Below are 26,765 nucleotides of genomic sequence, written 5' to 3' on the forward strand. Positions count from 1 at the left end.
AATGGCTGTTAGATTAGTTATTTTAACGTCGGTATGTCGTGACGCATTGAAATCCGTATACCTAAGCAATCCAGTATACCGTCGTGCGGGGCTACTTTGGACATTTTAAAACAAAAATTACAACGAAAATAACTATAAAATTGTCATTATCACCAATCGGGTGTCTTGTTGATAGTTGGATGGCAACTTTCTGTTTGAAATTTGGTATTTTTTCCGTTTATTTTTTTCAAAAAATCAAAAATCCAATGTAGCCCCCGGAATCAAAAGAAGCCCCGCACGACGGTATGTAAAAGTATCTTGAAAAATGGATTCAATTGAAAACATTGAAAAACATGATAAAATAATGAGCAAAATAAACACCTTCTTCTTCATTGGTATTACATCCCCCAATGGGACATTTCCGCATCGCAGCTTAGTGTTCATTAACACTTTCACAGTTATTAACTGCGAGGTTTCTAAGCCAAATCACCATTTCTGCATTCGTATGTCATGGCTAACACTATGATACTTTTATGCTCAGGAAAGTCGAGACAATTTCCAATCCGAAAATTGCCCAGACCGGCACCGGGAATCGAATCCAGCCACTATCAGCATGGTCTTGCTTCGTAGCCGCCCATCTTACCGCACGGCTGAGAAGGGCTCCTAAAATAAACACCTCCTGAATCGAAATCCGCCCAACAAGGACAGATTTCGAGTCAAACGATCAAAATCCGATCAGCTTTATTTAAGAAGAGGGAGAAGCGATCCCTTTAGATTGATGTCTGCACTGATCAAACATGCCGATGCCGAACAAATGTCACCTGAAACGTTTGGGTTTGCTGGATGGCGATTTGTTTTTAAATTGTGTTGTTTTGATTTCAACGCCTACATTCTATTGCAATGACCAAAAATCTTCGACTCAGTTCGACGAGTTGAGGTGATGTCTGTGTGTGCGTGTGTCTATATGTGTGTGCAAAAAAAATTTGCTCACTTTTGCTTTCGTTGTGGCTAAAATGGCACTTTTTTATACCAAAAATGAAGAAAAATTGTTTAGTTCACTTTTCAAGCACTTTATCCATCACCGATTTGCTCATAATAGATTGCATTCGACTTGGAATCCTGTCCCATTGTTTCCTATTGAAAACTGGCAATATTGGGCTATGGGTTAAACAGTTATGGCTAAAATACTATTTATAATGCACGAGAAAGGCATCACCTTTTCTCATGGCTTTTTATTACAATTGTGGCATGGATCGACGAAATTTCTCAATTTATATTTTCTATCATATTGTCCAGGGCATCCTGCCTCATCTTTCGTGAATAAAACGGAGTGTTTAGTGGCCAATCATGCTTTTCAGCATATCTAACTATAAAACTGGCAGCCGACAAAATTAGTTCATCAGAAACATTCGGATCATAACGAAAGACGTAATCGCAATAGGCAGAAATTCCAGAGACAGACCTTCTTACACATGTAACAACAGGCGGGAAATATCATAAGGCGGAATTACAAAAGACAGAAACACGAAAGGGAATTCAAAGGCAGAATTATATCATTCCTTAGGAAAGGGAGCAAATATATTATTCTTTTAAGGCTTGCATCCGCCGGACTAAGTTGAAAAAGGATATGATTCCTTCTTTAAAAGAACTCTATATATTTCTACTTTTATTCTATTGAATAGTTTGTTTATTTGTTTACAACATCAACAGACTCTGTGTGGTCTTAAAATATAAAGTAGTTAAGTAGTAAAGTAATTTAGAAATCATAATCAATCCAAAAAAAGTCACAGTATAGTAAAGCTATGTCCATTTAGAATCCGGAATAATAATATCATCTGTATCTCGGTAACGCATTGACGTACAAATAAGGTTAATACATCAAAACAAAGGTAATTTACTGTACTTTAAGGAAACAATTGTGATACAAATCATTTCTTTTGTTTCTAGTAAAAATTCGCACCTTCTTCTTTATTCCTCTCATCACCTTCCGTTTCATTACTGCCCAAAATGTCTCGATGGGCCGGAGCTGTGCAGCTGTGGGCAGTTGCGTGGATTTATTTGTGGGCAGTTGCGCACAAGATGGATATATTTTATCGATGAAATCTTCGTTATTATCGCGGTACCATTGCATGACTTCCCGGCTGTAGTGGCAACTCGCCAAATCTGGCTAAAACTTCACAGGACCTTTATAAGCTTTATGGAAGGTAGACCGCGGTTTTTGAGACATTCCTCCTTGTACAGCTTCGAGTTCATCGTCTTATTCGTCACAACCACTTAGGTCTTTGCTCCACAGCTGCATATCCCTTGCCAAAATCATCTGTTTTTATTTTGCAAGTTTGTCCAAAAAGCAAACTTAAATTTCGCAGAAACTACTCCTCGTGCCGCCATGTAGAATTTTTGGCTAGGAAGCTGTCCGAAATCCATTTTGACGTAGGTTTCATCGTCGATGTGCAGGATTATCAACGTGGGTGTGCAGATTTTTTTCCCTTCCCTTCCCTCCCTGAAATTTATACCACAGCAAGTGGGCGCCTAGGTAGACAAAACGCTGTACAAGAATTCTTGCAGCAGTCACTTTCCGTGCCGCTGCACAATAAATGATTCCGGATTCTAAATGGACGTAGCTTTAAAATTGCTATCTAGGTGTGTTAAAAAAAGTCAAAAACCTCCGACGTAACATATTACGCGATAAATGGAAGTTAAACAATGCTGCAACTCTGTTGAATATGCGTTGCAAGCCACCGATTGCCCCATGTAGTCCGTAATTCGTCCTTTGCAGTTGTGGTGGTCTAAGCATTCCGCTATTGCGGAGTGTCCTTGGTCGAACCTTTAAAATTATCTGCTCCAGAATACCTTCGCAGTCGAATCGTCCCTGTAATATATCGGCGATCGTCATCGCCCGGGTGGTATCTCTCCTAGCACGAAGAAATTCCAGATCGATCAACTGGCATCGGCTCTCATAGCTCGGTAGGCAAAATGGATCCCTCCATAGCAACTTCCGAAGTGCAAATTGCAGGAACCGACGTTGGACCGATTCGATACGTTCGGCGGCATTGTTGTACGCTGGGCTCCAAACTGCAGAGCAGTACTCTAGGGAAGAACGCACATGTACTTCGTACATCACCAACACTCAGAGCTAACATTTCAGCAGCACATCTCGTAGACTGTAGATAAAGCTTCTGGGACACTTATTTAGGATTGCCAAGAATTTTTCCGAAATTTATTGCTTTTTTTCCTGTTCGGGTGTGCCACTGCGACCAATTATTAGATCTATTGTAGCGTTACCCGTATCCTTAGTGTTTAAGTGCATGTCGAATTACTCCAGTGCTATTGAGAAGCAATGCAGTATCGGTTCCGATACAGTTGTTTGTTTTGTTTTCTCAAGACCACCATGACAAGGTCCCGCTATTTAGACCCTAGATAGAGAGCAATCTCATTGAAGGCGCGCCCCTTATCAATAGGAAATCAATCCTTTCTTGAGAAAACAGAACAGTAATACTGTTTTTGGCCATGCATCGGAGCCCTAGCCACATCCTTGTCTTGCTTTCAGAATATCACCAGTGAAACTCTTAAAACCCGGGATTTAGCTCTGTCTACAAGACCATTTCAAGCAAAAGAATTTGTTCAGTAATAAGAACTTCCGTGTCTTCCTCTCACTACCATTGTTCACCAGTTCAAGAAGAGTTAGTACGTATTTAAACCCCTAACTCGATTTTTCCAACAGTCAGTTCAGCCTAGGACCGGGTACCGAGGTTTTTTAACTAATTGCTTGAAAAGTTATTTCCGCTGCATACAGTCTAGCCTCAAACAAGAGAAATTCGAGTCTTTCAACTGTCTGCAAGGTAACATTAATTATGTTTCATATCAGAGACTGCTGTTGGTAGCGGGGACTAAATACGATGAATCCTTAATTACCACAACTTATTGCCCTAGATAGAAAAATGGATTAGGCTAGGGCTCTGTTTGGTAGATCTTACACCGCAACACACTACGTCAAAGTGATCTACCGTGTTACGGTATTACGGGATAAAATTTATTGCTTGAAAGCCGTCTAGTGGTAGAACGACCGGCGGTAAAACCGTGTTGGTCGGGGCTGAAATGTTGCTTGCAGTGCGAATGTAATGGTTCCATGACAACGTGTTCCAACAGCTTAGGAACGGCGCCTAATAACGTGATTCCTCGGTACTTGTCTACGTTGTGTTTGCTACCTTTCATGTGCACCGGGAACATGTGAGCGATTTTCCAGCAAGAAGGAAATATTCCACTAGACAGTGACAAATGAAAAATACGATGAAGAGGGTCAAGCAAACAAGAAAATTTGTTTTTTGAGTAAAGCAGACGAAATACCGTCTGGTCCTGGATTATAGGACGACTTGAGTTTTGTTGCGGTTCTAGATATAGCGTCAACGTCGACATCTAACATGCCTAATGTTTGGCTGCTTAATGGAACGTTGCTAGCTGCGAGTCTAACTTGGTCAGCACTAATACGCTCATCGCTGAAAACACTGGCAGCACTGGCACTCTCAGCGAATAGCCCACAGAGCTTCGATGGGGTAGACACAGTTTCACCGTTGAACTGCATTGAAAATGGCAAACCAGATTCTTTGCGCTGTTTGTTGATGTAACTCCAAAAAGATTTCGGCCGCTGCTTGAACTTACGCTCAATACTGTGTTGGAATCTGACGTCTGACACGCTGGTATTCATAGTTGAGCCTCACGTACTGATCTCGCAGTGGTAGTGTCCGATACTTGGTAAATTGCCTCAGAGCAGCTCCCTTAACTGTCTTCAATTTTCGTAATCCGCTTGTTTGCCAGGGAGGTCGCGAAATGTGATTCAGAACTCCCTTTGGAACGTGCCTATCGATGACGTACATCATGACATGTGAGAAGGCTAGAGCAGCTTCATCTACATCATGAGTATTGAGAACATTTCCCCAATCGATACTCGATCAGGGTTCGTAATGCTCACTCAATCTCAAAAGCACAAATGTTGGTTTGCTCTTTTTCTTTCATATTCGAGTCTTTTCGTGGCACCATAAATGCAAATGCTAGTAGCGTATGTGGAACAAATAACTTAACGCTTTCATACAGATAGTGTGGTGGTGTGGCTAGAGTAAGCGCATCCCCACAGCTATTATTGTTACTATTCGAATCCCGGCGCGGCCATACAATTTTGTAATTCTAGACCAACATTTGAAAACATATATAGCTGTAATATGTAGACGAGGAATCAGATGGAATAAATTTTGGCTGTTACGCTCTTTTCAAATGTTGGTCTAGAATTGTTCTACGATAATTCTCGCGAAAAGTGAGTGAGAGGTAAAAGTGATGAAACGAAAAAGGATTTTCATCTAATAGGCAAGATTTTCGTTTATGTTCCCAGACTAATTCTGGAGAAAAGATTGATGGGTGAAAGATGAACCTCAACATAAACAACGTAAAAAGATTCTCCCTTGGCCCGGAAAATGCTTGCTTTAGTCTCATGGAAACGAAAAGTCGAAACCCTGCTCGATCTGTAATACTTAAATGGTCGGCTTTCCTATAATCATATGACACGGGCGCAGTACGTTCGATGAAGTCGTGTACGTGACTGTATTCGATGCTGATAAGTAGTGGAGGGTGATGAGCAGCATTTTTGACCAGTGCGCAAGGTGCTGGCAAGATGAGCGGTGTATTGTCCTGTCTGCTTACAAAGCATAGGTCCAAATTGCGACCGTTTTCATTCACAATGCTGTTAATTTGGCTAAGAGTGGCTGATCTGTAGTTATCCAAAAGGCTGACAGCGCCAGTATGCAGGATCGAATGTTCTGGATCAGGGTAAAGGAAACCGCTGTGGGACTGCTTCCAAGAAACATCCCAAGCAACCAGAAGTTCAGATTTTACTTAAATTTACTCTTAACCGAACCAATTGGTTCACTATGGTTCACATCAAGTTCCAAGCATCCTTAACGGAACTTTAAAGTTCACTTTTACACTCCTACCATACAGAAAATTACTTAAAATGAGAGCTGATTAAGCCAAAATAGCCCTTCTTATCCGAACTTCTGGTTGCTTGGGATCAGTCAGATTGAAATCGCACAGGACAAGCATTTCGCCAGTCGGAGTATTCATAAATTCATAAGGAAGGGGCTCCCTTAGCCGTGCTATACGATACGTGGCTACAAAGCAGGTCTAGGAAATTTTCGGGTTATAAATTATCTCGACTTCCCTTGGCATAGAAGTATCATCGTGTTAGCCTCATGATATACGAATGCAAAATAGGTAACTTACTTGGCTTAGAAACCTCGCAGTTATTAATTGTGAAAGTGCTGAATGAACACTAAGCTTCGGGGGATGCAAGAAGAAGAAGATAAAGCGCTAAAGAGCATATCTTATAATAGATAATGGCAAAATCATGAGAAGCAAAATGCTGTTCTAACTGCTTTAGGATGTTAACTCAGGTTAACATGCCGATCAAATGGCCAGCCGTTTCATCTGCCAATTAAAAATGTCCACCTGAGTTAAAACAACCTAATGCAATCCTGCATTCCGTGATTCCTATGCGTTTTCCACCTTTTTTAGGTCATCCTATTTATTTTTGGTAATTCCGCTTGTCGGCTAATTAAATCTTACAGCGTAGGGTCACATCCCTTACAAAAACTTAAAGTTAGGCACGCTGATTTTGTTGCCTCTGCGCTCCCAATTAGCCCCCTCAATCGAATCTCCTTGCAACCCAGGTTCTCATTATGCATTTTGACTCGCCAGGTCTTTCTTTTACTGTCCATAATCAGCGCCGTAGCGTGGGCCGCAGGTTGGCCAGCATGTAGGGGGCGCTGAAATCAAGAATTAAGCTTCGAGATATAGAACATTTTTAGTACTTGCTGGGCCAACAAACCGAAACTCTACGCCTGTTTAATATTCGCTTTCAGATTTATAAAAAACCTTTAAAAAAAACCTCAGTTCTAGGTTACTATTACGGTAATCGAGGGACTTCCGGAACCGTAATGTTTTACAGAAGTGAATACAATTTCCACAAAATTGGATATGTTTGAAATGGTTCAACTTTTCCCATTGGATTTCTTCAGGGACAACATCCATTATCAACCGGCGTTTGATAGCCGAAGGGCCTATTTGCTCCAATGATTGGTTCTGGGAAGTAGTGGTATGGATTTTGTGTAGATTTTACGTAGATTTGATGCGTCGGGTTACAATGCGTCGAATAGGGGTGAGAATGGGCCACTGTTTCAACAACTTAGAATGTCTGTAGAATGGAAATAATGTACCTAAGGACAAGGAATTAGCTAAATGTAAGAGACCTTATTGAACCATATAAATAGTTTTCCGATCAACAGACTGTTCATCAGAGTGAAAGCCCAATATAACCGCCAGGCCCTTTGTCACGTGCATGCTTCTCAAACTTCCTTTCTCTATAATGTAATTTATGTACAGAACTCCTAAGTTCTTGGCATATTTTGAATAAAATCAAACATTTTTACAACATATCAAGATATCCAGCGGAAATTATCTGCGATCCATTACAGGTATCAGGTTCCTGTACACCGCTGAATATCTACTGTTATTTAGAGGGGCACCCAACACAAGTTTTTTCAAGGGCACTGGAAGTTCACATTACGGATCTGTCCATAATTAATGTTTCGTAGACGAGTTTTCAAGCTTTAGTTAAAGTACATAAAATTTGACATACGAAATTCTCAGGCACCGTAAAGAAAAGAATCTCCTTGTTATATAATGTGCTAACATTTTATTATAGTAGTAGTAAATCTGATACATAGGCATCAGTCTCATATGAACTGGAATATCAGCAACAAAGATTAATTTGGGATCATAGGCAGACTAGCTTCACATAGATTCGAATCATGATTATATAACATCAAAATAATGTTCAAATGCTTTCAGACTTATGTCGTCAAAACATCCGGTAAGATTTCGAAAAGAAATACTGCTTCCACAGATTTGCAGGAATCTATTACAAAAGGTCGAAAGACAAAAGGTCGAAAGGACAAAAGGTCGAAAGACAAAAGGTCGAAAAGACAAAAGGTCGAAAGGACAAAACGTCGAAAGGGACAGAAGGTCGAAAGGACAAAAGGTCGAAAGGGACAAAAGGTCGATCATGAACAAGTTGAGATTTTGTGTATTCCAAAGGAATTTTTGAAGTGCATTTAACTTCAAGCAGAAATAACACTAATCTCATTAATCAAAGTTGAAGAATGAGCAATTTTCAAAGAAGGAGTAATGACTATGAAACAATATTATGAATATCTAGATAGTTCCGTCAGAGATAAAAAAAGAAGCCTGCATTAAAAATTCACCTGCGTGTAATACACATCCAAATGTGCGGGGTGCGCCATTTTGACAAATCGAAGTGACATTTAGAAAACTCAAACATCCAGCTATTAGTTGTACACACCGAATGAATTTTATTCAATTGTTAAAATTGTGAAAAATAAAAGCGCAGATTTTTTTGACAACTATGTAACTCTGGTGCGAGATTGATTATCCCCGTTTAATTTTTTTTGTCTATTTCGACCTTTTGTCCCTTTCGCCTTTTTGATGGTTTTTTTTTTTGTTTTTTTTGGTTTTTTTTTTATTCCTGTCACGTTTTTTTCTGCCCCGTTTTTTTCATTCGGCTGATGAAATTTCCGGAAAAATGTGGTGATCCTAGTTCCAGTTCGGAAGATCGCGTGTGTTAGTGTCCAGAAATTTCAACAAGGACCAAGGTGTTTTCAAGACTATGGAGCGGGTACTGAAGAAAGACCTATCATCAAAGACATAACCCATATTTTGTGAGTCCGTTTCATGCTATGTTTTCTTATTGTATAATATCATGTATAATGGCAGGACCTGAATTATTGCGGTGCTATCCCGGGTAGAAACCGTGATATTGACTTGTTTGAGGTAGGAGTGGGGGTGACTGGCGGGAATGGCAGGGGGTTGCACCGGGGTGTCATGGGAGTGTCGGGGTTTGCCATTAGAACAAACTAAACAAACTAAAAACTCAAGATGTTGATAAGTTCTTGTTAATGGCAGGACCTGATATTTTTGTGATATTTCGGTTCAATTTTTTGTTGTTTTCGCTTGTTATTTTTATTCTTGTTTCGGACGGGTTAGTGTCGTGTTTTGTTATCAATATCACGTTTTACTGTCAATGAACCATTATCGTCTACCCGGGATGGCTTGACTTAGCGCCTGCTTGAGGCAAGCGTATTTTGATATATTGCCTTATTCATGTCTTCTTATACTTCTTATGTTGAACATGAACATTTCTTCAGGTTCACTTTGGCACTTTGGCAGGTTTTTGTTAATTTATTTGGATTATTCAGTTGATATTTTAACCATATATACAATTGAAATACAGCAACAGTTCGCTAACTGGGTGCTTTTTGACTGGGCTGCTTTTTATTTGAGCGTTCCCGGAAGATGGATTACCTTTAAAATGTGATAATAAGTTATGAGAATGTGTGTTCCCAGCCGATGAAGAGCATAACGTGAAGCTATTTGTTAAACAAAACTAACAAGACCAACGGTACTATACCTATATTTTTGTATTTTATATGTGTACAGCACAATACAGTATTGGCATAATGGATCTATATCTCACTGAAAGCTAGAGTTTTTTGCTCATTCATCAAAGATTGGAAAAGGTTTAGTAGACATATGTACTTTTTATGAATTACGTACGCTTAACTCACAATTCAGACAAAATTCAATGATGCTTTACATAGCGTGTTGAAAAAGGCCGAAATCCGCGTTATGTGATTAATATATTTTCCATGAGTTAATTAAGTTTTTCTCCTGTTCACAAAAATGAATAAAAACTGTTTCAAACTGATTAACTGCTCATATTGTGTATTTGCAATCTGCAACATAACACGCATGGGGCACTTGAATCGTGATAGGCTGTGCTTAGTGGAATGATAATTTTGTTCACACTCAATGTAAAGGTATATTAGTGCCATTCAGTCAGTTAATTTTCAATATCAGCGAAAATTTGATGAAATTAGGTATTTTGTTTTCTTTTGGTTTTCTATAAACAAATTTGAAATTTTAAAACAAAAGCTTTGAATAAATCTTATTATCTCTCCTTCAATGTTTATAGAACAAAAAAAGTCATCAATACGCCTTCTATACGACGCATGAATGATGTATGGAACAGAACATAATGGAACATGTACAAATCAACTTCAATTATTAGTGAATATGAATGAGCAAAAAACTTGGTTATATACTGTTTTGTTAGATTTAGAGTCCAGCAGAATACAAAACACTAGAGTCCTCCAAAAATTTATTCTCATTGTGTAGTTATATTCAGTGTCATTGTTAAGGATGTGAATGGCTTCATCAGTGCTATGATTGCTCATTTGGGGTGGTTGATATATAAATATTCATCTTAAATGTAAAAATTGTGAATACGATACAGGTATTCTCTTTTTAACTATCACATGCGATTTATTTGATGGTTTGGTGGAAGCTTTTTAGTTTTAAATTCACAATAGAACCACCACTGAAAAGGTCAAGCAAATGTATTTTAGGTAATTTTCTTTGTAGTTGTCAGACTTCGTTTATTCTTTTTAGACTGTTTTCACAACATCTATGGACTTTCTATTCATATTCGATACACAAGACATTTTTCTTCTAGTAAATAAAATAAAATTATTAAAATTATTAAAAATATAGGGTTTTGAACATGCTTCTCTTTTTTTGCACTTAAAAATTCATTGAATGGTTCGTCATAGTAGGTGACGACTTATGTTGGCATTAATATCCCGGTCAAAATAATAAAAAGCTTTTTTTTTTCATATTATCGAAGTTGCATGGATCGCATCACTTACCAAGGTGAATCCTGATCCGTGTAACTACCTACCCCGCCCACTAATAAGAATCCCTCCTGTGGCAACTGTGGAGATGCAGAGGTGATCTCGGTCTCTAGTAACAACAGATGTCACACCAACTATTCCTTCCCTTCCCAGATGACCGTAAGGACGTGGCCGGCGCCGTTATTGATCCTTCAATTACTGAACTCTCGATCTGTGCACATTGAAGTTGGAAAGCTAATCCCAAGTCTCAACTTTTGGCTCCCTGTACAATTTCGATTGTTCTGATCAATCACAGAGTAGCAACTACGAATTGTGCGGTCATCAAGCTCAAACTCAAGCTCAAGCTTTTGTCCCTTTCGCCTTTTTGATCTTATTGATATTTTTTTCGTTCGACCTTTTGTCCCGTTCGACCTTTTGTCTCTTTCGACGTTTTGTCCCTTTCGACGTTTTGTCTCTTTCGACGTTTTGTCCTTTCGACCTTTTGTTCCTTTCGACCTTTTGTCCTTTTCGACCTTTTGTCCCTTCGACCTTTTTGTCTTTCGACGTTTTGTATTTCGACCTTTTGTCCTTTCGACCTTTTGTCTTTCGACCTTTTGTCCCTAACCCGATTTGCAGAACGATATGGGTAAAATAAGCTCATCCTCCGTGCCAGTTCGCCTGGCAGTCCAACAAAGCGCATCTCAAACCGCCCCAAAACAGCAAACTCATCGTTCAAAAAAGCCGTCGCCAGCGATGACGCAGCCACGAATGTCCCTGACGAGACTCGGTCGAAACACACAGTCGTCGGCGGTCATCTTGGACACCCAAGATACCCAACTACACACGCCACCACACGTATATTTTCGTGGCGATTTTGGCGTACTGCTTGATGTTGGTGGTGCTCGCCGCTGGCTGCCCAGTTTCGCTGACGAAACTGCGCATATCCAAAGATGGATCCTACCTATAACCCGCCCGTGATGGAACGCGGTGGCGACGGCGACGATGATGATGGCAGAAGGAAGCCAAGTGTGTGTACGTGGTGGTGCGGACGAGTGGAGCGAGGAGTGTCCGGTCTCCGTCCAATCCAGCACACTCGCTGCTGGTAGTCGTTTGGATGCCTCGTTTTTCTCGATGTCGAGAAGGGTGGGGGAATTAGCACATCGGAAAGGAATTTGCTGGTCCGAGACGTTTTTCGCTTCTCTTTCGAGGGGAGCAGCGAAGGTTTCTAGAAGGTGGTGCGTCCTACATACTTCCTGGAAACTTATTCCATTCCCTGTGATGAATGATCAAAGGAGGTATAATCAACACAAGGTTTTCAATTTCATACCGTGGTTGGATATGTAGTCCAATGTGGTCTTTTTCCCAAATGCCCGCCCGGGACAAACGAGCAATCTATCAAAACTCCACGAGAAATTCACTTTCGTTCAATTGACTACCGGGCCATTATCATTATGTTTTCGAAGGCCATTCGAAAGACACCTGCCAAGAGCTTGCCATACCAGTTGGGCTAGCGCTAGACCAACCGGGTTCAGCTTAACGAGAATGGAACAATTCAAATCGCCCAAGCAAACCAAAGTCTGCAAAGCAGAATAGGCGTAATGAAAACAAACTATAAAATAATAATCATACATGCATCTCTCGTACATACGTACGGAACCATTTGTATGTCAGTAGTGTAACTAGCGGACTATCGTCATTGCCAACGCACACATACGGGAATACACGTGGCAGTCGCGCCAACGGTGCGTGTTGAATGAAGACGAGGAAGATCCTCTACAACAGTCAACCACATGTTGCGAATGATCCATCTGAACTAGCTGAGTTTCATTCGCTCCTAAATAAATGCTTTGTTCATGTTTCTTATGGGCCTTCGGTACCTCCCGTCAGTCGGACGTTTTTCTGTCATTGGTATATTCCAGTCATTCCCAATGCCATCGTAATACACACATTCATCAGGTGGTTCGGTTGGGAATCACACAACCATGGCTGCTGCTGCTGTTGTGTTATAATCTATAGGGCTGTTATGGCAATGTTTCTCCCTGCACAAACGGCAGTCCGTAGTAGTAGTAAGGTAGGCTAATGGCACCAGCCCGACACGATTCGAGGTCACGCGGTTCGCGCTTCTATGATCTCTCATTCTCCGCTCTCGCTGGCTGTCGGAGGGTTTGCGTATGAAACCAACTCGATGTGGTATCGGATACACTTCTGAACAAACTCATATGCGCTTCCGAATCAAAACAAAACAGAAAATAAAGCACTATACATCGTGATAGCGCTCAGAGTATCACAACAAGAGAGCATTGTGGCTAGGGTGACCATATGAAGTTTTTCTAAAGGAGGACAATAGTCCCGAAACAAAGCAAAAAAGGAGGACATTTGGCCGAAAAGGAGGACATATAAAATCGATCAATTTTTAGTTTTTCATGTGACTAGAATATTGTTAGAACTTTGCACACTAAAGTTTATTGGAAGAAGTTGTTGTAATTCGAAATAAATACGGCATCTTCTTCTACTTTATTAACATTACATCTCTAGATCTAACATTTCCGACTCTTATTATAGTCTATCTAAAGCCTCAATTATAAACTGCAAGCACCGTCTTTATGATGGGAAGATTTAAGCTTCAACAAATTTAAAATCAACAGTGAACAAATGTTGAACATTAACATGAACATGAATTTTAACAAGACAAGCTCATTTCATACAATTCTGAACATTTAGCAATAGCTAACTGATCGAACATTAGATTATATGTTCGGGGTTCTGCCAAACCACACCAAGCGGCTTTTTGACTGACATAAGAAATATTGTTCATAAAAGGTAAATGGAAATCATTTCATATCAATTAATATGTACGTTCTGCTTAGTAGACCAGTACAATTTAAGGATTTAAACTAAAGAAATTCAAAAATATTTTGATTAGTTCAGATTTCTATTATATTCTAAGCATGCCGTAGCGGCTACTCTTTGTCTCACATATTTAATAAATGTACTGTGTGATACGTTCAAAAGGCAATTCACTGTTCACTCGTAGCAAATCTTGTGAAATATTTGCATTTTATCTTAATCCATTTCTCACAATTCCGATTCTTTTTGATATCTTCGACACACACATATTTTTCGATATTTACATTGAATTAATTCGAAAACTTAATGAAAATATATCTTATTAAAAAGCAACGTTTTATTTGTGAATGGATCTCGGTTGTAGTATTGTTTATTTATTGAACAATATTCAATAAGAATTTTAAAGGTTATTCATGTAAATGTTTTCTCAAAATATCCTAAAAGGAGGACATTTTAGCACAAAAGGAGGACGTCTGATTTTAAATGAAAAAGGAGGACATGTCCTCCTTTAGGATACCATATGGTCACCCTAATTGTGGCTGAGTTCGAATAAGATGTACAAAACTGAATAAGATGAGAGCAGGAGAAGCACCACGCCATATAAAGAAGAAGTTAGCGGAGACTAAAACGAGCATTAAAACCCGCATTTAAATGCACGATGAGACCAAACAGTACTTCGATTGAGCAGAAATAGGAGATCAAAACAAAAAAATATGAAAATGGTATTGCTCTTACCATTTGTTTTGATTGTTTGGTTTCAATGATGGTGTGTGCAATGAAGGATTAGAAGTGGCAGGTGATTTGAGGCAAAAGTACTTACATATTTATAATACATATTCACTCGACGGAATTTAAATGCTGTCTCCTCCACACGATTCTTCTGTATTGCTTAGTGCGCTACTGATTTTCGCTTTCTGCTTTCCGAATTAGATACAAGCCTTATGCCGTATTATCTATATGATATATTGGATTTTCTTATAGAAGTCAGCTATATGAAAATCAGATAGAAACTATATTATTGATTATTTCAGTGTAGACAATTATGTATGATGTGTATCACACAAAGGCGAAACCAAACGATTAAATCGAGTCACCGCCAGATGGATGAATCTGAGTTTTTTTTATCGATTTTCAATAGTTTCACTATTCTGACATAAAAAACTGCTTTTTGTTGTTGAAACAATTCGATTAAAGTTGGAAGTTGTCTACAACTTTTATGGTAAGGAACGGGTTAATGTCGTAAATTATAATAACTTAGCTTGGCTAGACAGCAAATATGGGTTCTATACTATTCCCCAGAAAACCGTTCCCCAGAAAACCATACCCCAGAATTCCATTTCCCAGAATGTACCATTCCCCAGAAAACCAATCGCCAGAATTTACCATTCCCCAGAAAATCAATCCCCAGAATGCACCATTCCCCAGAATGTACCATTCCCCAGAAAACAGAATATATAAGCATGATTTCATTTTCTTGTTTTCTTACAAACATCATCGCAAGACCATAATTAAAATCATTTGTCTTGATGAGTTGGATGTGCAATGGCCATTGTGGTAATTATTAGAAACTATAGTTTCAAATACAATGTGCCTTTTGGCATAATGACCATAAGGTGCCCGCCAGAGTAGGGTTCCTGTCAGAGTAGACGCGCCTATGAGTAGAAGCATAAGTACTAGAACGCTAGTGGCGCTGTAGTCATTTAAATTATTTTGCCAAATTATGCTTCAACAAGCATCTGGCCATAATTTATGCATCATGTTGTAGTGCATGTTTAACTCCATCAACAATATCGGTTTGACACTTGTAGTACCGGTACTTTGGCTGCCAGGTCAAAGTAACCTAGATTTTAGTCACACGAACAGGAACGACATTAGCAATTATACTTTTGAATCAACTCGCCTACGCGACGTCGCGCGAAAATTGCACGCAAAGAAATAACAATCAATAATAAGGAGCTGTTAAATCGTATGGACGCTTCGTTTCGCATTGCATTTCGCGTCTACTCTGGCCGCACCCTAATCGCGATGTGCGATACGACGCGACTCACGCAAGGAAATAACAATTATTATCAATGAACTGTCAAACTGCACTGTCGCGTCACGTCGCATAGCATGGTCACGTCTATTCTGGCTTAGCATAGCATATGGTCATGTCTATTCTGACTTCACCCCAAAACAGAAAAAAAATTCTTCTTATTTTGAAGCATGCCTTGATTGAGGAATCAAAAAGGGACTCACGCATGTGCCCGGAATAAGGCAATTAAGTCAATGATTCCTTCTTTTAAAACGCGCATTTGCTCGGAAAAAGGCAAATGAGTGATACATTCTTTTGACTAACACATTTGCCTGAAATACGCCTTCTTTCAAATCACGCGTTTGCACGGAGTGTAGCAAACACAAAATTTTAAAAAACAAATGCTACCGTTACAGGCATAACTGTCCCATGTACATATGAATGCCCGCTTACTATAAGCATTTGCCGGAAATAAGGTGAATCATAATTGAACGCTTCTAGAAAAGCACACATTTGAATATAATAAGATGATTTTTTCAATGACTGATTTAGGCTCACAATAATAATGCTTTCACCGAAATATTACTTTATGTGAATGAATCCTTACAACATGCCGTCGAAACTGGAAGTATTGCGGCGCGCATTGTGCACTTTATGAAGTGAACCCAGACCATGGGAAAAGTACGACAAAAGTCGAACATTTTAAGCGTGAAAATGTTGCGAAAACTGTGATAGCATTTTCTGGTCAACTAAGCTCTATTGTATGCAAAGGTAATTGTAAGGCCAAAATCACGAAGCAACTCATAAGCAGGATGAGAAGCAGTATTTCGAAATTTGATGTGGCAGAGCCTTCCAGCGGTCGTCATACCAGCAAAACTAAGCTGCGCCGCACGGCGAACCATGGTCCATATGCTAATATTCATTAGTCCAAGTTTGAAGACTAAGGGCATCTCTTTGTATAACTTAATCTATTATATCAGATTGAACTGTACTTTGTAGTTTTTTCCCGAGCCGTTTTTTTTATTCTAGTTTTTTAGTTGTTAAAATCTATTTTCTTCATTGCAAGAATCTTTTTAAAGGTATGAAAAAAAATTCTGGGATATGGTGCATTCTGGGGAATGGTTTTCGGGGGAATGTTCCATCCTGGGAAATGGATTTCTGGAAACTGGCACATTCTGGGGAGTGGTTTACTGGGGAACCGTTTTCTGGGGAATGGTTTTCTGGGGTATGGTTTTCTGGGGAATGTTATAGAATCGCAAATATGCACAGCTCATCAATTGAATAGTATTTTTAGAATTAGAAAGCCATTATACATGCTTTGGAGTTTTTTCAAATCAAGACCACGTACTCATAGTCAATTCAGAGGAATAGGAGAGGAAAATTAATTCAACACTCATTGCTACAAGGAATCAACTGCAGGACACCAGTGAGCGCCACGAGAAATGAAAAGACGTTCGCTTTACAAGCGGATGGTCATGGGTTCGATTCCCAGCCCCTCCACAAGCCCTCGTCAGTCGTCGGATCCGCAGCCCATACAGTGGCGTTTAGGGGTACGCGCCATACCGTCACTGCTGCCTGATGTCGACTGACAACTTGTTCTTCTCGGAGGCATTCCTCCAACGTTACCCGGATAAATGGCAATCGAACAATGCAACGATCATTGGATACACGACATGAACAAACAGACACAATGGACTCACAATGAGATGGACTGACAACGACAACAATGAATAATGGAAATCCAAAAATAGATTCTGTTTGCAGAACAGCAGAATACCACAGTAGATCTCGGCACAGTAGCGGTTAAGGAAAACAGAGTGCCTACCAAATAAAAAAAGGAATAAAAAAACAAAGATGAAAACCGCGTTGCAAATCAATTCAACGCGTGCACCTAATGTGTCTCACCTGACAGACCCACAGCCTGGTAACTTCTACATACTCGCTAGGTAATCTCGTGAATCAGAATACTTGACAAAGCATATTGTATTTCTTTTTGGCGGATCTCATTTAGGATTTAGTTTAGATTTAGTTCCACTACTCGTTTTGGTTGTTTGCACATGTAAAGGATTGTAGAGAGCTAACGCCCTAAACTACAGAAAGTAATTATGGATTATCTTTGCAAACCCACAATAGTTCAAGTTTGGATTACCTTTCAATGAAGTCAGAGCAAATATTAACTCAATCTTCTATCCTATTGGTCTTTGGATAATTGGAAATAAATAAATGAACAAACTGATAAAATGACAAAACTCATCAGTTCCTTAAATAATTTGTTCAGTATTTTATTATTTTTTCTCCCTTAAATCAAGCTTTTGCCATATTTATTTCATTCAACTTTAATACCATGACCCTATGCTCGCACCTTGCGCATAACTCTACTCATTAGGTAACTTAACTCTACTGAACAGCATCTGGCTGCAGCTTCTTCTTTACTAAAACCCACTTTTTCTTCGTGTCTTGTATTGGTCTCATGTCCTTAGGTACAAAAGTGCGTTGGCTTCGCACCACTCCAGGACAATATTTGAATAGTGGCATGAAGCTAGATCCGGCCAAAAGATCGTATGGCCTCATCTTGCTTCAACAGAGAAAGCATATGAAGCACTGCTTGAGGCAGATCTTCCCATTTACAGTCCCGGTAGTCACAAACGGTGCACTCACTTTGCCACATGAGCAGATCGCTACCAAATTATGTATTTCTTGGCATACCGTATTTTGCAGTTCGTCATAATCTGCAGCCTTTGGCTTTTCTGTACGTATGCAGTCCCTCGAAGTCCATGGCATTCTGAACGAAATATTTGGACAAATTAAACTTTTTGGCCATAACCCTGACCGTGGGTTTCAACTTGAACGCTTTCACGACACGCTTGTGATTTTGATCACTAATGGAATATCCATTTTGACTGCATTTCTCCTTCTATTCAATGCTTAAAGTTTCGTAGCAACGTCTAATCGCGATTCCGAGCTGACCGAATGAAAGAGTTGAGGATTTTCCAGGTGCTAGCGCAAAATCAATTTGCGACGTTGCTTATCGGGTGACGTTATTTTTCTCAATTTCCGAAAAACTGACAGCGATAAAAATAAAGTGTAAATAATACACTCTAAACAACTTCTGACCAAATATTTAAGATAAACTGCCCGATGGTTTTTTACACCCAGAAGTTCAATGGATGATTTTCTACAAAATAAAAAATATCAAATGGTCGAAATTTGGCTTTTATCACCAAAAAGTGATTTTAGGTGAAAAAATAGTTGGTCTTAGATTATTGACTTGTAATTGTAATTGTAATTTGCAATTCCGAAATGCAATGTCCGATCGCGCCAATTTTCAATAGCAAACAATGGGACCGCATTCCCCGACGAATGCAAATTGTTGCGGGTAAATCGGGAAACGCTAAGTTCCAAAAAGTGTGTCTACAATTTTTGTACACATACACACACATACAGATTTTACCTCAGTTCGCAGAGCTGAGTCGATCGGTATATAACACTATAGGTCTTCGGGCCTTCTATAAAAAGTTCTGTTTTGGAGTAATCGTAAAGACTTTCGGTACAACTTTGTTGTACGAGAAAAGCAAAAATGTCACTTTAAAATAGTCTATCTTAAGGCGGACGTGCCAAATAAGACCTTGATGTCTATTTTCATTACAGGATGTCTGCAAATTATCCGTACAGATTTTGGCTGTTTGCTCTGCCAAGCTCCATCCAACTCTCCTGATTTGCAGGGCTGTTACAAAAGTCGCGGATTTCGCGATTTTCGCGTTTTTCGCGTTTTTCGCGAATTTCGCGGATTTGTCGCGGATTTACCCTTCCAGTCGCGAAAATCGCGGTTCCGTCAAATATTGTCGCGAAAATCGCGGATTTATAATTACACTGTCGCGAAAATAGCGATTTCCCCTAATTTAATTTTAGGATTAATTCAACATGTCAATTATGTGGGCGTTTGCAAAATAAGCAATCCGTCAAGATTTAAACACATGGTATTTGAATAACCTTTCAATAGTTGTATGGATGTTGGTTTAAGTGGACACATAGAAAGTCTGTCGAATAGTCAGATCGATCATATTGCATTTCTGGATTACCGTAATGCCGAGAACTATTTATTTTATTGCTTAGAACTTTTGTGCCGTACATTGCGGAATTACAACTATGATTACTTGCGCTGCATAGAGGGTGGACGATAAAGTCGGATCAAACGCAGTGGGGCCGTACACATATTACGTAAGCACTTATGGAGGGAGGGGGGTCAGCCGTTTTCTTACGCGCCATATAAATAAAAAATCATTTGTATGAAAGAAATCTTACATGGGGGGAGGGGGGTTGAAAACCCAGAAAAAATGCTTACGTAATAAGTGTACGATTCCAGTAATATTCACACCTGCAACTGCCGGGACGGAACTGATAGCTGATCGAAGCTTTCTTTATTAAGTGTTTTTAAATTTATAATATTAGGTTCAACAACAATGAGGAAAGGAATTAGGATGATTTAGCAATTCAAATTAAGAGGAAGGCGGCCGCCTTGCCAGTCAACCAAGGGCTTCGCCAATTATTTTGAAATAAAATTACTACATTAAAATGATTGTAAGGATAAAATTTGGTAGAGGAAAAAAACACAAAAATAATAGAAAATCCTTGGATTGTTCCACCTTTCTTTTTGTGAGAAAGGATCAGATCGCCTTTCAATGGTTGGGCCGATATTCAGAAATCCGAATATCGTCGATTGAACGACGTCCAGACGTCTTGAGTAGGACTCCCACTATTGCAGGCATCTCGTTCAAATCATTCAGTATTCGTCATTTGTTTTATTATGCATTTAAATAACTTTTTGGTAGACTAGACTTTGTTCCATTACCTGCGCTTCGTTCATAATTACTTAGTTGCAACAAACTATCTGACTGAACTTGAGCCTTGAGACTCCAAACGAATCCTACGATGGATAGCACATAGGCGTTGTAATGCTCACTACAGATGGCAAAAGTGAAGAAATTGGTCTTATTATTTCCTAACTAGCGGATTGATGGAAGTAGAAGTGCACAATGCAATGAACGATCAATAAATAGCCTGACGGATTATTGATGCGTCCAAGCCCTTGTAAAACGATAGTAGAGATTAGAAGAATACTTTATAGGGTACTAAAAAGTATAATTCAAATATTTGGTCCTGGTATTTACCTATGACTGCCATCTGCACAACCTTCTTATAAAGAAATGTAATGATACAACATCGAATTAAATGGGGGGTTTTTCCGGAAACATTAAAAATTGAATTTCTTTCGGGCCTAGTTCAACGCTGCACATATATTTTCTGTGGCTCATGATATGGTTTAAGCGTTAACTATGCAGTTTTAGATATTACATAAATTAGCGAATGTTCTTTTATTTTGTTTTCTATCGACGAAAATGCCAATAGATTAGAAGCAAAAATATTGTATTTTTTTAGTTAAAGAACGTGTTTTGAAATAAGAAACCATACTTTTGTTTGTCGCGGATTTGTTTTTACAGGCGCGGATTTCGCGGATTGAAATTCGACTATTTTGTAACAGCCCTGGATTTGAAGCAAATTTATCTTTCGGTACGGCCCATCTCGAAAACAAGAGCCAGTAGAACACCGAATACGTCGTCTCAGTGACGAAATCATCTTATAATTAGGCCGATACAAATATTAAATTTATTTTATGTCCGACAGCTCTTGAAATGTACGAGGGGGGGAATAAAAAGAATAACAAGGAAACGAAAAAAATTTAAAATGCAATTATTCCATTGAAAATTTCAAATTTTAATGGAAAATGATAGCGTGAATGTTAAAAAAAAGCAAAGAATATGAATATTTGTAACATATTTATCCTGTAGTGAATTTAACACAAGCTTTATATAATTTGAAAAAAATACTGGAACTTATTTTTGTAGAAATTTGTTTTTTTTAAAATGGCTGGTTCTCTAAGTAAAATGTTGAATCCATAACACCAACATTTTCCATAATCCACAACTACAAAGTACAACTATAATTATAAGATTTTGTTTAACTCAAGTATGAAACTCAAACTGGTTGAATCAATAGTCATATGTACTTCTGAAATCACAGATGTGTTGTTTGAACATGGCTGTTTCATCACGTTCATGCATAGGCTCGGAATTGCAGGTTTCCCGGACTATACGGAATACTTTGGTGACGTCTGAAGTAGAATCGGTGAAGCATGCCATATCAGCATGCCCACGATCCTAAAATTTTCGGAATGCCATGCTACTTGTTAGCGGCATAGATACGACCTCGGACAAACCCGTAGATCCTAGGTCTGCCCCTGCTGCGATGGTATATGACAGGGCTACGTCACGCTCACTTTAGCGATTATATTGTGCTGGACCCTGTATTTTGTCTAGACCTCCCTTGCTTCTAGGGACGCCTCTCAGTTTTGCGTGATTCAGACGATCGAAGGCTTTTCCGTGGTGAAATGTGTCGCGTCTTTCTCTTACACCCACCGGGGAGTCCACCCGCGCCCGCTTCTCCCGTCTGCAGTCAACAGCGTTTGACTTACTTCTCTAGAGCCGCTTATAGTTGTCAAGACTAGTATTTGGCTCCTCTGGAAATGGATCACCTGAAAATGCAGACGATGCCTTCTTGAGCCCGTAATAAACGCAGCGATGACATCGCGTTTGACTATCATCTTTTAATTGGCAAGATCCGACCACGCGTTTCTAGAATTCAGAGGCGGGAGAATTCACTCGGGTGTCGATTCACCATAGACCGATTAAAAGATCCAGCTGTGAAGAGATCGTTCGTTGCAGGATATAGAACTTAGTTAGTGGATGTTCTGGAAGGTGGCAGCGTAAAATAGAAGTGGGCGGCGAAGAATACTTTTATCGAAACCGGCAAGACCAACTTGGATGAGCTGCGCACTCTGCGAATAGAATGGATTACAGATGTAACCCGACTGCATATTGAGAAGCGTATATAATCATAGGCTGAGGAACGGAAAGAATCAGAGGAGTAAAGTACGAGTCCCGTATACGGTATGTAACTCTAAGTGGAAGTCGGGCGTTGCTGCAGACAAGACAGGCTGGCGTGGGTCGACATCCTGGCCGATGAAGAAAGGATGGCTGCAACAACCGAAGATTATCGCCCCAATAACTCACTGACTTGGAAAGCTGAACTGTTGGTTTGACCACTTCGAACAGCTTCTTCAAGTCTCAGCCAGCGTTCTTCAAGAAGCAGGAATTCGAAGCAGGAAATCTAAAGGGGCCCCCGGAGGTGACCCTATGCTGTCTGTTTTGTCTGTCTAAATCACAAAAATCTGTTTGGCGCCCAGGGATGCAAGGGATTTTCAAATAGGGTCACAGCTTTGTCTGACCTCATTCGGGTAGTCGCTGATGTGAGGCAAGAATGCATTTCATCTGCACTGTTACTTCTCAACATAATCGAAAAGATCTTGGTGGTGCGATTGACCGTGTACCATACCTTGAGCTGCTTTGGAAGTTTATTGTTGTGGAACATCTAGACGACTCTCATTTGGCTGAACACGAAACGCTATATTAGTACTGCGATGGTCTTTTGTGTGCTTAATGAGCTGACCGTATGCTTCTTTACGGCGGGTCCACCATCAACGCCCGCAGGACCAGGTGCTTGAGTGTCAACGGGAATACCCCTCAAACTTTGCAGTAGCCGGACGATCGGAGGACTTCAATATCTTGACAGTCTGATATTATCAGATGGCGAAATTGGGATTGACATGGAACCATGAGTCAGAAAGGCTAGGGCTACCTTCGCGAGTTTTCGAAATATTTGGAGACCCAACCGGATTGATCCACGCACCAAAATTCGAATGTACTATTGCCTGATTTTCTCAAAATTGCACGCGGCGAACCCTTCATGGAAGGTACCGCCGCGCTTTCTGCACCCCGTTTACTTGATTCTTATGGGTGAATAGAATTGCGGTGTATCGTTTGGCGCGGCCGTACCTTTAGACAGTCATTCGCCGCGTGATGTTTTGTGCAAGTACCCATTTGGGAACATTACAAACGCCGCGCAGTGTATCATATCCAGAAAATCCGACAATACTCTATCGTGAAGCGTGTTATGTTTAGGCAAAAATAACGCAGATGATGTCTAAAATTTATAATTCGAACAGCCTTACAGTGCCGAGCAACATAAAAGCAATCAAATGATGTTCGAAAACGTGAATGGAAGTGGGTCGGCCATATATTGCAAGGAAGCATAGACGGAAACTGTAAGGATAGGATATAGAATATTTATAGAGATATATGCTCGTATTTTCATTTAAAATACACTTGGGGACACATTTATGGTCTAAAAATGATATATTTCGTATCAAGATAAAAACAGTGATGCATAAAGTTCAAAATTAAAAAAAAACATATCAAAATTTAAATATACAATAGGGGGGGGGGGCGCCTTATCAGAATTATCTCAGAAGTATCGGTATGATAAAGTGCGGCCATCGTGATCTTTTTTCGATAGTTTCAAAGGCGTATAATTTAGGATATGGTTATTAATTATATATCATTTTCATAACATGTCATAAAGCTCTTCATCTGAACAGGCTATCACTCTTAGTATAAACAAGACTATCCAATGGATCCATAACCATAGTATCCATGCACCTCACCACCTCTATTGACTGATCATCAATTTTCTTTTTTTTTTTTTCACAGATTCATCCGAATATGATTCCAGTTACCAAAACGCAGTCGAGGAGGAAATCGCCGCTTACAAGCAGCTCCAACAGATGAAGGCCATCAGAGCGGCCGCCGCCGTGATCCCGGCATCGCTCAAATCGGAACTCACGGTGACGCCGGCCGTCAACCATAACAACAACAGCAGCAAGAGTAGCAATTTCAATAAGAGCAACACTATCAGCACCAGCAGCAGCAGTTCAAGCCCTCCGAGCTCGTCCACCACGAACGGTACCATCAACTACAAGGAAAAGTACGAGCAAACGCTGAAGGAGCTATTTGCGTGCCGCAAGATAGTCAAGAACCAAAACAATGCCATCAAGCAGCTCCAGGGCGAGATAGATTTCCTCAACCAGCTGCTCAAGGAAAAATGATCTCGTTTCGGATGATCGGGTCGTGAAACTATTTTTAGTCGGGTGCCAACCGTTTGCTCCTAGGACTTACGCTAGGACGTGTGGGTTGTGTCAGTCGTTCGTGTGCTGTTCGGCTGCGATGATCTCGCGTAGAAAATCGTAGCCACGTTTCTCTTTTTTAGATAGTCTAGAACTGAGACAAATTTTTAAGTCATCAGAGGTAGTACAAGAAGGAAAAGAGTCCCGTTCGGAGGTTAGTTTTTAGAATGATTTAGTCGTACAATTATATTTACCACAAAACCACATACCGGAGTAGATACATTATGAACTGTTTTACTCCGTTTGAGTGCCAGATGAATTAATAAAGAATAATTTTTGGAAAACGAAGCCTGTATTTTTTCGTTTTTCGCTTCGTGACTTGCTAGTTCACCATCACGTCTTTGCTAGCACTAGTTACCATCATATTTGTTTGTATTTTTAAAGCTTTTTCTTTCAGGATGATTTTATTTATTTCTGCGTGCAAACATTCCAATAGTGAGCCAAATTAAATTGCATTAAATCGCCCGAAAGTTTTTCAAGTAAGATGCAAAATTCGTACTGTTAAGTTGTAAAAATATATAGAAGTATAATACAAATGTTTGCCAGTACTAATGAGCGCGAAAAGGAGAGAAGTTTATTTACCACTATTGTTAAAAGAAATAAGAAACCTTATTTGAATATGAAAACGATCAGGACCCTGTTTTCGGTGCAGAGCCCCGAAAACCTAGCATATACGAAAACTCAAAAAACAGGAGAATATTGCGCCTTTCTAATAAATATAATCTGAAAATCTAATCAAATGACAAACAGAAAATTACCTATAGATACGTTTATACATAACAAAAAAATGGTTTCGATAAAAAAAAACACACGTAGATTTGTAATGTGAAGACAAGTTTCTAAAAAAAAGCTCATACATGTATTTGGACAAAAAGAGCGAGCGAGCCAATTTTTTAGCCATGAAATCGGAAGCAAATTTTCGATTCTAGTTATTTAATTGCATTACACACTTTTTTCATAAACACGAAAACGATAAAAACAATATATTGAAGATAGCTTATATTATTCAAATAACCCCTCTATATATATTTAAATGGGTGAAACCAAATGAAATGAAAATGCCAGCATTAGTTTAGAATAGGTGTGTGGAACTCGCGGATGAAATCGAAATGAGATGAAAAAGGGAAAACGTTGCAGTGTCGCGTGCGCTCACAACATGGAACAAAACCAAATGGATCAATAGAAAACATATGGACAGTTTTTTTTTCTTTCTGTTGCAAATAAATTTTGACCGGGATGATTATAGATTCTAAACGTTGTACCTACCCTGGAGTATATTTTTATGAATGGGAAATATGAGAACTCTTCTTGAACCTTAACCTGTCGTATCGAGCTATTCTAAAGATGCCTGTGATGACCCTCTGCAACATCGTTGTAGAGGCAAAGCAGAAATGGAGGTCCCTGCTGGAGTCCAGTACAGAGGCAGAACGAAAGATCCGCCTACTAACTGAGGAGAAGGAGTTGGCAGTAACCGAGGCTACGGAGGCCGAATTGAATATGGCCGTCACAGGTGCAACTCATAAGCTCAGTAAGGTCGGATTGGAAGCCGTAGTCGAAGGGACAGAGGCAGTTATTGTCAAAGCCGAGGGCAAAAACAACGCCGATGTACTGAGGGCCATGAGAAGCGATGAAAAACGCGCTGGTGAGGATGCCAATTGTATTCGAAGAACGCAAAAGGGTGAGATGATTCTCTTCTTGAAGCGGAAAGATGCGCAGAAGAGTGCTGCGTATGAAAAATTGACAGAAGAGGTGGTGGGTAAGGTTCTGTTCAAATATTCTTCTTCTTCTTATTGGCATTACATCCCCACACTGGGACAGAGCCGCCTCGCAGCTTAGTGTTCATTAAGCACTTCCACAGCTATTAACTGGGAGGTTTCTAAGCCATGTTACCATTTCTGCATCCGTATATCATGAAACTAAGACGATGATACTTTTATGCCCAGGGAAGTCGAGACAATTTCAAAACCGAAAAGGCCTAGAACGGCACCGGGAATCGAAC

General features: G+C 39.7%; 1 protein-coding gene across 4 annotated transcripts in view; it reads left to right on the top strand.

The window, feature by feature from the left end:
• Positions 1 to 26,031, top strand: part of LOC134217583 (myb-like protein AA) — a 65,119-nt gene extending 39,088 nt beyond the window's left edge. For all 4 annotated transcript variants that reach the window (XM_062696362.1, XM_062696363.1, XM_062696364.1 and 1 more), the window contains one exon: positions 24,294 to 26,031. In XM_062696362.1, the coding sequence (XP_062552346.1) occupies positions 24,294 to 24,688 (395 nt within the window). In that variant the 3' untranslated portion in view covers positions 24,689 to 26,031. The remainder of the gene's footprint in view (positions 1 to 24,293) is intronic.
• The last annotated feature ends 734 nt before the right edge of the window (positions 26,032 to 26,765 follow it).

Source organism: Armigeres subalbatus, chromosome 2 (assembly GCF_024139115.2).
Source record: "Armigeres subalbatus isolate Guangzhou_Male chromosome 2, GZ_Asu_2, whole genome shotgun sequence".
Classification (NCBI taxonomy): domain Eukaryota; kingdom Metazoa; phylum Arthropoda; class Insecta; order Diptera; family Culicidae; genus Armigeres; species Armigeres subalbatus.